This window comes from Macaca thibetana, chromosome 18 (genome assembly GCF_024542745.1).
Source record: "Macaca thibetana thibetana isolate TM-01 chromosome 18, ASM2454274v1, whole genome shotgun sequence".
Lineage (NCBI taxonomy): Eukaryota > Metazoa > Chordata > Mammalia > Primates > Cercopithecidae > Macaca > Macaca thibetana.
Genome location: NC_065595.1, coordinates 48,466,823 through 48,480,949, shown reverse-complemented (window position 1 = coordinate 48,480,949; position 14,127 = coordinate 48,466,823). Strand labels below are relative to the sequence as shown.

The following is a 14,127-nucleotide window of genomic DNA, read 5'->3' as shown; positions in this document are numbered from 1 at the left end:
TTAACCTTCTTTTCCCTTCTCCCTTTCTTACAGTTCTAACTCTTGCTTAGCTGGGAGGGAACTGAGCACAGGTCAAGGATCAGTAATTTGAAAAGTGGAAAACAAGGTCTCCTATAAATTGCCACATGTTGAAAATAATGCATGAGAATTTGTTAACAGTAGGAAGCTCATGATTGCATGAGTGGAAAGCAGAGTTACATGTAGATCTCTGGAGGGAAAAAAAGGATACATACATACAATTGGAGTGTTTTCTACATAGTATCTATGAAATACTTTCTTTCTTCTGTTACATCTTTTTCTCTGACACTTCCTAGGGGTTTATGAAACAGCATCACTAAGACTGGGGGCTTTCTGGTACAACAGCATTTCTTGGAAAGCCTTTGTTTCTCACAACTTCGACTCCTCTGTTCTGTGGAAGAAACACAACTTTCACATGCAGTCACTAACAGGACCAAAGAGCTTAAGAAAGGTGAAAGGACAGTTAACTATGGCATGGTCTTTACTTAACAGTTTTCAGATGGCCTTTTGGGAAAAAAATCAGTTTCAGAGCAGTGGTGGCTGCTCAATCTTACATACAAGACAATGGATCTAGGGACATCTGCTGACCGGGCCATGTATTTCCTTAGTTAACCTTCTAGAACCAATTGTCACATGCCTGGCAGGGGCATGGGGGAGGGAGTATACCTCCTGTCTCAAAGATCATATTGCTCGGAATTGTGGACAATCAATAAAGATATTTTGGCACACTCAGGTGGAGTAAGGATCGTTTTGTTTCCATATTGACAATGATTAAGAAAATACATACACTGCAGGGGAGCTTGATTTAAAATGAGATTCACCTTTCTTGTGCATTTTCTTCCCTAAAAAGCCAAATGCAGGACAAGTCAGCAACCTAAAGAAAGGAGTTTTGTAACCATGCTTCCTTGAACTTTGTAACTTTGCCTTCACTGACTGCCCTCTGCCCTGTATTTTACATTTCTTCCCACACTCCCAGATAACAAAATCATTACAGCCGTAAGAAATCTTATTTATAAAGAGGCTTTTATACAAAGAGTTCATAACCCTGTCGCGTAACCATCAGTGGATATTTTCAGCCAAACAAAAATTAAAGTTTTATAATGACAAAGTACAATAAATGAACCTCTATTTGATTAATTACACGAGGGCAAATGTGATTTACAGTCAAAATCCTGATTCTTAGACATATGAGCTTCTTTTTTCCATTTTTATACATTGATGATAAGGACCTAAGACAGATCTTTCTCAGAAATGGTCTCCAATATTCCAGCCTCAGGCAAAGGAGGCCCAGGGGAAGGAGCGGGCAGCCACTCACTCAGTGGCAGGAGGGGCAAGTGGTTCTGAAAAGATGTACTTGTTTAAAATGTAGGGTGCTTTCATGGACTCAGAAAGTATATGCCATTGAAGAGTAGAATAAAGATCCTTCCTGAGCAAGGAGTATACTATGTGATAAATATACTTAAGTCATGTATAACCTTCCTATTAATGTGATTTTATACAAATGGTACATACTTAATTGTACAGCTTTGGAACAAGACTTACCCAATAGAACAGGGGTCCCCAACTTTTGGGATATGGACTGGTACTGGTCTGTGGCCTGAGAGGAACCAGGCAGCACACAGCAGGAGGCGAGCAGCTGGCTAGTGAGCCAGTGAAGCTTCATCTGTATTTACAGCTGCTCCCCATCCCTCGGATTACTGCCCGAGCTCCGCCTCCTGTGAGATCAGTGGTGGCATTAGATTCTCATAGGAGCCCGAACCCTGCTGTGAACCGCACATGTGAGGGAACTTTGCATGTTCCTTATGAGAATCTAGGTTGCGTGTTCCTTATGAGAAGCTAATGCCTGATGATCTGTCACTGTCTCCCATCACCCCCAGATGGGACCGTCTAGTTGCAGGAAAAGCAGCTCAGGGGTCCCATTGATTCTACATTATGGTGAGCTATATAATTATTTCATTATATATTACAATGTAGTAATAATAGAAATAAAGTGTACAATAAATGCAATGCACTTGAGTCATCCCGAAACCACTCCCTCTCCCAACCCTGGGTCTGTGGAAAAACTGTCTTCCATGAAACTGGTCCCTGGTGCCAAAAAGGTTGGGGACTGTGGCAATAGAATATTATAATTATCTTTATCATCATTCTAATCATTAAGATTTTCAATGGACACAGAAGAAGAAGAAAATACATCTTGACCTAGAAGCTTTCATTTAAAAAGAACCTACATGAAACAGAAGGCAATTAGTTTCAAAGTTACCAAACACAATAATAATTTAGTCCTTATTTCAATTAACAAATGGGATCTTAGGTATGGCTTGCTTACAAAATACTCCTCAAAGCTTGTAATTAAAATTAATTAAACATCAAATGCCCTAGGAAACCTCATTAACTAGTGGAATCCTGACTGTATCTTTTTGTAGAGCAGTTATTTTGAAAAGTAAATAATCACTAAGCTTAAATATTAATACATCAGATTTAAGAAAATCTGTCAATACCTAATATTAATATTTTACAGAGAGAAAAAGCCCAAAGACAAAATAAAATAAAAATGCAGAGTAGAATCAATTCTTAGCTACTTCCCACAGCTTGTTATCAACAAACATATTTTATGGTACTTTCTTAACTTGAGTAGTCATGTAAGGCCACTAATTCTGTAGGCTGGGCATATCCAAAGTAATGAGACCTGGCAGCACCAGGAGCTGGCCTGGCCAAGCCTGAGGAAGGGAGTCAGTTATCCAAGGCCACTTCTCACCTTTGATATTTCTGTGTAATACCAGTTTCTTGACACTTGTTCACAGCCTTAGAGCCTCATGTGGCTTTTTCACAGGCACTCTAGTTCTTAAAACCCCTGACTCTGCCACTAAAAGATTATGCTATTGGGATCCACAGGGTGCCAAGCATTTCTGGAGCTCTGTTTTTGGGCTTATGATGATTACAAAGTTTGTGATGATTCCACAGTTATGTAACTAAAACATAATACCTACCTTACCAAGTAGACGTTTTAAAAGTCAGATTAAAAGAATGTTTTGCTATTTTTAAAACCAATTGTGTGTTTTTATCATATCTCAGAAACCCAGCAGAATGAACTAGCACACCCACTTCTGGAATGGGAGGCTGACTGACCCCCGTGGTAGCTGGCTCTGCCCATTTGCTGTCGGGGTGGATATGTCCACTCCCACCCACCTCCTGACCCTTTGGAGGGGACTTATGTACCTGGAAAGTGTGACTTCCTCTCTCCACTCTTTAGTCAAGGAAAGACAGCGGGAAAAAACCTCTAAACAGTGACTGTCTACCTAACCCTCCTATATTAAATTATTGCTATTTATTATAAATGTTTACCAAGTGCCAGGGAGAAGTGCCAAGTTCTTTGCACAGTACAAAAATGCAGTGAAGATGTTATTATCCCCACAGGAACTGACTCAGGGAGGTTAAATATTTTGTGCAAGGTATGAAGCTACCTTGTGGTAGCGTGAGGATTGAAATCGATATACAGCTCTCACATGCAATGCTGCACGCCTCTAATTATCTATCACATAGCGAGGGTTCTGCCTGGCTGAGGCAGATTCAGATGCCCCAACAGACTTCTCTATAGTTAAATCAGTTTTTTGCAAGCACCTACTAGGCTAGGCCCATCAATCTGGCATTAAATTTACTCTTTAAGTCCCATTTTTCTCAAACACCAACAACACAGTGTGCTTCATTAAAGAAACTTTATGATGAACTTTCGGCCTTCTAACAATGAATGCGTGCTACCAACCCATCTTAAAACTTAGTTCTTAAACTCTGTTTCTCATAAGCTGTGGGGCAATCTTGTCTATCACAAAGGTTCACAAATTCATCAACACTGCAGTAAAACATGGTTGAAATCAGTGGTTCACAAAAGAGCTTCTTTTATGATTTTCCTTTTACCAGGAATTGCTATAATATCAACCACTATCCAAGAGGGAATATGTTTTTTTTCTGTTATTAAAGACAGATGGAGGCTGGGCACGGTGGCTCATGCCTTTAATCCCAGCACTTTGGGAGGCCAAGGCGGGTGGATCATGGGGTCAGGAGATCAAGATCATCCTGGCCAACATGGTGAAATCCTGTCTCTACTAAAACAAACAAAAAAAATTAGCCAGGTGTAGTGGCGTGAGCCTCTATTCCCATCTCATTGGGAGGCTGAGGCAGGGGAATCGCTTGAAACTAGGAGGTGGAGGTTGTAGTGAGCCGAGATCGCAGCACTGCACTCCAGCCTGGTGATAGAGTAAGACTCCATCTCAAAAAAAAAAAAAAAAAAAAAAAAAAAGGACAGATAGAGAACACTGACCACTGGGTGCTGGGGTCCTCAGATAGGATACTGCTACACAAATGGTTTCAGAAGAGCTGTGAACCTGCAGGGTTATTTTGTCTGTTTTTCTGAGACTGAGTCTTGCTCTGACACCCAGGCTGGAGTGTAGTGGCACGATCTCAGCTCACTGCAACCTCTGCCTCCTGGGTTCAGTTGATTATCCTGCCTCAGCTTCCGGAGTAGCTGGGATTACAGGCATGCACCACCACACCAGGTGTTGTTTTTTTTTTTTTTTTAAAGTACAGACCGGGTTTCACCATGTTGGCCAGGCTGGTCTTGAACTCCTGAGCTCAAGTGATCTGCCTACCTCGGCTTCCCAAAGTGCTGGGATTACAGGCGTGAGCCACCATACCAGGCTGACCCTGCAGTTTTGATAACTATTTGTAACTCATTGCATAGAGGAGAACAGACTGGAAGTCAAATGCTCTATTTATAGCATCTTGTGCAATATAAAGTCTTCCCAGCATTGCTCTCCAAAATGGCATTTTCTAAAGAGGGGGAAAAGAAGATTGCTCTTGAAGATTGCCTTTTGTAGAGTACATCTGGGTAAATACTTTACATATCAGCCAATAACCAGAAAATCTACCTGATGAATAGACGCCTGCAATGTTATAGAATAGAGAATGTGTTTAGATCAATAAGGATAATCCACTCAAAAGGGACTGTCAGGTCATTCTGATCTGGGGGCAGCTTGCAAAATTTTAAAAAGGGAAAATGCCAGACTGGGCATGCTCCCTCAGTTGGGCTCAGATGCAACAGTTCTAGGTGTTGCATCTTGTCTATTTCTTGAACCAGGAACTGTTTACTTTTCCCTGTGACATTCCCGTTAGGAAGAGAACGGCCTCTCATATTCCAGAGAGGTTAGTGTCAGTGTTTTGTTTAAAAACTTATTAAACATGGCTGGGTTCAGTGGCTCATGCCTGTAACCCCAGCACTTTGGGAGGCAGAGGTGGGTGGATCACTTGAGGTCAGGAGCTCGAGACCAGCCTGGTCAACGTGGTGAAACCCCATCTCTACTAAAAATACAAAAAAAATTAGCCAGGTGTAGTGGCACGTGCCTGTAATCCCAGCTTCTCAGGAGACTGAGGCACGAGAATCACTTGAACTGGAGAGGCGGAGGTTGCAGTGAGCCAAGATCGTGCACTGCACTCCAGCCTGGGCAACAGAGTAAGACTCTGTTTCAAACAAAACAAAACAAGCATAAATAATTCTTAAACAATCTTTACAAAGATATAAGAGGACTAGAGCACACAATTCTAGAGCATCAAATACAAAGATACAAAAGGACTAGAGCGTCAAATACAAGTGAATATGCAAGGTATATTAACAAAACATACGAACGGGATTAAACGGATGACTCTGCCCCCAACGATTTTCTGTTTGGCTCACAATGTAGTTTCCCTGTTTAAGACACAAACAGAAAAGGGTTGACAAGCAGAGCCCAGAGGATGCCAGAGCTGCAGCACAAGTGGGGAGGAAGACCCCCTTTCTTTGACTCCTTTCCGTTGCCCTGGCACCTTCTATTCCTAAGGACCTTGTGAGAGTTGTCACCTTCCCAGCTAATATCTAGCTGGTGAACTTTCAAGTGAAGCCAACATCTTTAATTACTGGGTAGGAGAGTTGGCTGGACACATGGCACATCTCTCTCCCAAGACCTCACTCCACCGGAACTATCCAAAGAACTTTTACTTAATTCTGTGGGAGCACTTAAATTTATGCCCCATTAAAGTTCCCTTTTGAAAATTACAAGCTGAAGCCACATCTAACAACTATGATGTTCTCTGGATCCCACGCACATCTTAAAAATGGAAAATTCATTTCATGGTCACAGAACCAATAAAAAACATGACTTCATTTGAAATGCCTAAATTTTTTTAAAAAACCAAATTAAATGATTTCAGGTGTTTATAAAAAAACTCATTAGGTTTATAGCATTCTACAAACACTGGACACGCTCTGAAAAGATTCTCTTACGTCATAAGAAATTACAGCTTAGACTGGAGGCCAATTTTTTTTTTTCTTCTGTGAGATTTGCTTTTAGTTTCAAATTTAGCGTTTCTTTTTTAGTACCAAGGTCAGAGTTGGACCTCTTAATATTTATGTTCTTACTCATCTTTCATTAGCCACAGAAAAAACAAGTGATGCTAGTTTCCTACCTCCAGACTTGGTTACATAAATGACCCTGGGTGTGACCATCTCGGATGAGTCTGTAAGTCAGTCAACAAACATGAGTCCCCACTGTGTGCCAGGTAGGACCCAAGTTCAGTAGGAAAAGCTCATACAGTCATGTTTCTATTGAAGGTCAGAGTCCCAACCTTCAAGTAACACGAAATACATAGCCGAATTAAGACATCCCTCAAGTTCCGGGAGAACTTGTTTGGAGGGCTGCCCCCTTACTTTTTAACCTGGCTTTTGATGAACATTCTTAGGGAATCACTGACATAAACACAAGGGCCAAGGACCCCAGCTCTACCATTAAGTTCCCTAAACAGTCCATGACATTTAGTGAATACAGGGATCTCTGGGCTTGTGCCTGATGGTCCCCACAGGATCCTGTAAGGAGCAAGGGCAAGTCCAGATCTGTAGCTGCTGGGCAGCTCTCACGCCCTGCAACAAAAGGCCAGAGGTGGGTCCTCTTAGGAAAGCTTTGCAGCAATGAGGGCTCTTTATGGACAGCTAAGCATGGAGCCTGGCACAAACTGCTGCCTGACACCCAGGGCTGTCCATGCCCTGGTGCCAGTCTCTCAGTCAGCACTGCCCATCCCTATTTAACTGCCCCACAGAACTCCTTGTTTTCCCTCGTACATGCTTAAAGCTGCCCCAGCTTCCAGCTCGTTGCTCATGCTGCTCTGTCCGGAATGTCCTTCTTTCTCATTTCTCTTCCAATTCAGGTACATTTTCTAAACGCATTTAAAATGTCACAATCTCCATGGAGGTTCCTCTCATTCATCCCCCGACTAGAAGTTTCTCTGTCGCCTCTGAATTCCCCATACATTCTCTCTCTCTCATCTTCCTATTGTTTATCACCTTTTAACTTGTATAACAGTCATTTCTTTTCATCTGTTACCTTCCCTGTAAAACTGAGAAGTATGAGGGGCTAGAGTCCAGGTTTTCTTGATGCCTGTATTTCTAGCATCTAGCCTAGTAATTCCATAGTTTTAAAAAACTGGGTTCTGCACAGCCCCAGGGTTCTAGAAAGGTATCCTAAGATCACCTGGTAGGGGCAGAGTGGGCAGGGACCCAAGGAAGACCGCTTCCCCACAATATGTGCTTTGGTCAGATAGGTTTTGATTTGAACTCTTCTATATATTGGGATTCATATAATTCTTTTAAAAAGGATTCTTCTAGAGATAGAAAAAAGGAAGCCACTGTAACAGATATTGTCAAATAAATTAATAAAATTACACTTAGTACCTGTAGCTCTTTCTCCCTCAGGGATAACGAAATTCAATGATTAAAAATGAATAGCAAAGGTTCAGAGTGGCTGTCAGTCAAAGAACATGGTCAAAATAGAGGGCCCTTTCTTTTGTTCTAAACAGAACTGTACCAAAATTTTAGTTTTACATTAAAATCAAGCTCTGAGTGAGTTACGTTTAAGGTGTTAAATAGAACTGCCCTGGCACCTGGTTCTGTGGGGGGGGGGTGTGTGTGTGTATACATTAGCACATCCACTATGCTTTGATCTCAAAGTAACTTCAGGGGTATAGGAGAGAGTTGTAAGTGAGGCTGCTGCCTCTTGATTTTCCTCTGCTTCCCCTCCCACCACCAAATAAATTTACTCCTCCTTCAGTCTTCCCCATCACAGTAAATGACAATAATATCCATTCTGGTGCCCAGGTTAAAAATCTAGGCGTTTTCTTTGATTGCTCTCTTTCTTTCATGCCCAACATCCAATTCACATGTAAATATTGTTGGGTTTACCTGTGAAACAGTCTGAAGCAGTCGTCCCTCTCTGCCAGCCACTACCAGCTGCCGCGGTTTAGGGCCTCACCACCTCACACCTACGTTACTGCAGTCGCCTCTTCTCTGCCTCCCACCTTCCACTCTCTCCTCCCTATAATCCATTCTCCGGGCAGCAGCAAAAGTCATGTTTAAAACTCTACTGTTAAAAACTCTCCAAGAGGTTCTCATTAGACATAGAGTAAAACTGTAATTTCTAACTGGTCAAAATAATCAAGCTAGCATGTATATCTCACTCCAAACTAAACAAATTTGCTCACTCTGATAATCTTCAGTTGGGGAGTTTTAAGAAAATAAAGTAGTGGATGACTGAGCAGAGAGACAGTAAGACTGGCACCTCATTCAAAAACAGAAATGACTTACGGCTTCAGATTTGGGAGGCACTGGAGGTGGAGGTAGGGAAGTATCTGAAGATTTCATTGCTGCTCCCAGAGTCCCAGGGATGGGAAGAGGAGAAGTTGCACATTTAGATCGGACAGAACCTCTAAACTGATCACATCTGCTCTTCTCGCTTAGGGAGCGAGTGAGAGGCTGATGGCTGGGCTTGCCTTCCTCCAGCCACAGCTCTTCATAGGGAAGTTCTGACTTTCCCGGGAGGCCTGTTGACTCTTCACTAGCTTCTGGGAAAAGGTAGTCACTCCCACTATCTCCAGAGTCCTGGTAGGGCAGGATGTCATGAGGAAAGGGGGCCCAATCTCCCCCCAGGTCCCTGCAACCATGAAGGTTCACCTCGCTGTTGCCATGGAGATTGTTGCCATACACACAGACTGAGAGTCGGTGGAAGGACTGAGTGAGCTCATCGCGGGCGTAGCTGAGGGAGTTGGGCACGTGGTTGTGGCCAGAGCACCGGCCCTTCTTGGGGCTCTTGCAGTCCTCATTCCAGTCGGTTTTCACATCACGGACAGCCCGTGAATACTCATCGATGTCGAACTGTTCTTGGCAGATACCTAGCCAGTGATGGACCAGGGTTTCGGGCCATCCCTCTCCCTTCACCAGGTGTTCTGGGAGGCTGAACTTGGGGACAGTCAAGTGCAAAGGAAAGTGCATGGGGAGGATCTTGTTGTTCCGCAGCACACAGCAAACCACCACCGTCTTGGTCTGGATGTTCACAAACTTATAGCGGTGCCCCTCACGGATGAAGTGGAGATCGTATGGGTTTCTCGGTGGAGGGCTTGGCACAGTCACATTCACAGGAAGCCTGGTCTTCTCCACAATGTTGCGGATGGTGTGTTCGCCCTCTTGCATCTGAAGTTCCAGGGGACTTCGGGTGCTAAACCTGCCCTTGCACTGGAATGGAAGGCTAATGCTTTCGTTGGTCCGGTGATTCATGCAAATGAGGCATGGCATTTTGCCTTTTCCCAGCTTGCTGATGGAATTGAGCTTCCCAATCTTTTTGAAGATTGTGTTGAGTCGTGACTTTTCCTTGAATGTCTTTGCATAAAGGATTTCTGCTTGCCCCATTAGAGTGAGTTCATCCCCAGTACACAGGGTGATGTTGTAAACTTCAGTGTCTTCATTGCATTCACCTGAAGCAACCTACAATATAATAAAGCACATTTTAGGTTCATTTCCTTTGATCTACTCATGCAAAGAAGAACTTCCTATTAAGACCCACACAAATACATACACAGATGAAAATGCTGTGCTTTTCTTTAATACTAAATTTAGACACTTGGTTTTATTTTTATTATACTTATGTGGTTAATAATAACTACTATTTGTTCAAGATGATATTAGTCTAGAATTTTATAAACATCTCTTTTCTTTATATATGCAGAGTAGTCTATCATATGGATACTAACAGGGACATTGTAATTTTTTTTCTTTTTTAGTTATAAATGTTTTCATGAAGGCTGATGTAGAAAATTCCTTGTTTTCTATTATTTAAATTTAAATTTTTTACTTTTTAAAATTTTACTAAATTTTTAAAATTTGAAATTGAGATAAAGAACTTAAAAATGTGGTATTTCTCCATTTTTAAAAAATTATACATCCATTATTTAATTGGAAGAAATATTTAAAAATACAAATATAAAAATGAAGAACTTCTATGCTATCTTATCACTAAAGATAATCTGTCAAATATAAATAGAAAAAAGAAATAGAATTGATTCATCTATCTCAGAGATACAAACAGATACATATATACACAATTCTGTTACCTGAGTTTCTAACTGTATCCATTTCCCCAGGGCATATACTTCATCAATAGTAATACTAACCTAATGTATTCCATTTTGTATGAATGTGCATTATTTGACTAGCTCCCTACTCTAAAATAAAAATATAGATGGATTTTTTCCAATGTCTAGCAATTATAAATAGTACTGCAATGAACTTTTTTACAGCTCAATTATTTCCTTAGGATAAAGTACCAGAAAAACTGCAGGGACAAAAGCTATGCATATATTTGTTTTTTGGTTTTGTTTTGTTTTTGAAGACAAGATCTTGCTGCCCAGGCTGGAGTGCAGTGGCATGATCATAGCTCACTACAGCCTTGACCTCCCAAGCTTAAGGAATCCTTCCACCTCAGCCTCCCGAATAGCTGAGACTAAGGTGTGAGCCACCACCCCTGGCTAATATGCATATATTTGAAAGGTCTAATATGCACTGCCCACTGTGTTTTCATCAATGTTATACTTATTTATACTTTTATCACTTTATGAAATTATGACTCCCTATACTCATACTGAAGTTTATTTCATGTTTACCAGTATGAGAGATAAAGCATCCATGCTGAATTAATTTTTTTATTTTAAATATATTTATTGGTATATTCATTTTTCAGTATTTATCTAATTATTTAGATCTCTTACTGATTACTTTTTATGTAAATGAAAATGTAATTTATGCTATGCATTTTTCCATTTGTTGTTTGAATGGCAATTTTATAGCTTAACTATTAAAGTTGTCTTTTTTAAAATGTAGTCAATATTTTCAAAATTTCCTTTGTGATTTCATTCTTGGGTGCTATGTTTCTAGCCAAGATGATACAGATTCATGATTCTGAACCAGGAGTGATTGTACCCACTAGGGGGCAATGTTTGGAGACAGTTTTGATTGCCACGACTGGGGAAGCCGCTGTTTGCATCTAGTGGATAGAGGCCAGGGAAGCTGCTCAATATGCTATAATGCTCAGGACAGCTCCCCACAGCAAAGAATTAGCCAGTGCAAAAATCTCAGTGGTGCTGAGGTTGAGAAACGCTGGTATAATTGCCAGTGTTTTCTTTTAATACTTTGCTATGTAGCTCTATTTTTTTTTAAATCCGAACCCAACAGGGAACGTAACTCTATTTACTCTGGTGGATTATTTAAGGTAGGTTTGCGTGTGTGTGTGTGTGTGTGTGTGTGTGTGTGTGTAAATTAACTGAGTGTTGAGTACACTTCCTAAATAGCCATCCCTTTCATCACTAATTTGAAGCGTCACTTTTATTGTATACTAATATTATATACTTTTGTATCATAAATGTAAAATATATAAAGTATTATATACTAAGTTCATAAAATACATTCAAATATATACCCATATTTGCATTTATTTGGGGGCCATTTATCTTAGTGACCTTTCTATTTTCCCACTTTAACTATATTGTTTTTAATTTGTCTTCATCTTACATTTTCAGATCTGATAACAAAAGCCCTGAATTGTGTTTATTCTGACTCAAAAAGTATGTGGATGGCAGAAAACAAGAGAAATAAAGTCAAAAGTCAAAGGACAGACTGAAATATTTGCAAAACATATCACAGATAAAGAGCTAATATCTCTAACATACAAGTAGCTTCTTAAAAGTAAGGACCTGAGAACATCCTGGCTAATGCAGTGAAACCTGTCTCTATTAAAAATACAAAAAAATTAGCAGGGCATGGTGGCACGCGACTGTAGTCCCAGCTACTTGGGAGGCTGAGGCAGGAGAATCGCTTGAACCTAGGACGCGGAGACTGCAGTGAGCTGAGATTGCGCCACTGCATTATTGCAGACTGGGTGACAAAGCGAGACTCTGTCTGAAAAAAAAGAAAAAAAGAAAAAAACAAAAACAAAAACAAAAATGTTGTAGAAAAATTGGCAAAATATATGAAAAATTAATTAATTAACAAGACATACAATAGCTTTCAAACCTATGAAAATATGTTGAACTTCTCTCCTTATAAGAGAAATGCCAATTAAAATTATACTAAGATACCATTTCTCACCTAACACATTGATTAAAAATTCAGAAGCTTGACATCACACTCAGTTGGTAAGGCTATGGGGTAAAAAGGATCCTTGTCCATAGCTGGTGAGAATACAGCATGATACAACCTGTGTGGTGGGGAATTTGGCAATATCAAGCCAAATGACATATGCATTTATCCCTCCATCCAGCAATCTACATCTAGGAATCTACCCTGAAGATATTCCTCCAACAATATGAAAGTACACATGTATAAGGTTATTCATTGCAGCATTATTTGTCTTTGCAAAATATTGGAACTCATCTAAATGCTCAAATATAGGAGGCTGACTGAATAAACTATGGTACACACACTTCCTGGTACTATGCAAAAGACAATGAGAATAATGAATCCAAGGAATGGATATGAAATTACTTTCAAGAATATATTGTTAAATAAAAAAAAGCAAAGTGCAAAAAAAGTTTATACAGTATACTTTTTTTTTTGTTTAAGAAGAAAGGAAAAATTAGTATATACATTTTCTGTTTATTTTTGTTACAAAACAAAAACAAAAACAAGCACAAGGAAAAACAGAAAACAATGTAACTGGTTACTTACTGGAGCTAGGGACAAGGGAGGAAATGAAACCTTTCTGAGTATACCTTGCCACAGAGTTTTGACTTCAAGGATGTATGCTAATGTGCTACATATTTTAAAAATTAGGTCAACAAGAATTTTTTTTTAATTGTAAGTTCTGGGATATGTGTACAGAATGTTCAGGTTTGTTACATAGGTATACATGTGTTTCATGGTGGTTTGTGGCACCCATCAACCCATCATCTACATTAAGTATTTCTCCTAATGTTATCTTCTCTCCCTTAGACACCCCCCTCCAACAGGCCCCGGTGTGTGATGTTCTCCCTTGTGTCCATGTGATCTCATTGTTAACTCCCACTTATGAGTGAGGACATGCAGTGTTTGGTTTTCTGTTTCTGTGTTAATTTGCTGAGAATGATGGTTTCCAGCTTCATCCATGTCTCTGCAAAGGACATGAACTCATCCTTTTTTGTGGCTGCATAGTATTCCATGGTATATATGTGCCGCATTTATCCAGTCTATCACTGATGGGCATTTGGGTTGGTTCCAAGTTTTTGCTATTGTGAACAGTGCTGCAAAATAAATCTCCCTTTATAGTAGAATGATTTATAATCCTTTGGGTATATATCCAGTAAAGGGATTGCTGGGTCCAATGGTATTTCTGTTTCTAGATCCTTGAGTAATCGCCACACTGTCTTCCACAATGTTTGAGCTAATTTACACTCCCACCAACAGTGTAAAAGCATTCCTATTTCTCCACACCCTTTCCAGCATCTGTTGTTTCCTGACTTTTAAATGACTGCCATTCTAACTGGCGTGAGATGGTATCTCATTGTGGTTTTTATTTGCATTTCTCTAATGACCAGTGATGACGAGCTTTTTTTTTCTTATGTTTTTTGGCCGCATAAATGCCTTCTTTTGAGAAGTGTTTGTTCATATCCTTCACCCACTTTTTGGTGTTTTTTTTTCTTGTAAATTTAAGTTATTTTAAAACTGAGTGCAAATGGAAACAAATGCAAAATTTAACTGTTTTTTAAATCAACAAAATAACCACTCTGGGGAAA

General features: G+C 40.1%; 1 protein-coding gene across 3 annotated transcripts in view; it reads right to left on the bottom strand.

The window, feature by feature from the left end:
• Positions 1-14,127, bottom strand: part of GAREM1 (GRB2 associated regulator of MAPK1 subtype 1) — a 199,554-nt gene that overhangs the window by 13,756 nt on the left and 171,671 nt on the right. For all 3 annotated transcript variants that reach the window (XM_050768270.1, XM_050768271.1, XM_050768272.1), the window contains one exon: positions 8,678-9,850. In XM_050768270.1, the coding sequence (XP_050624227.1) occupies positions 8,678-9,850 (1,173 nt within the window). The remainder of the gene's footprint in view (positions 1-8,677; positions 9,851-14,127) is intronic.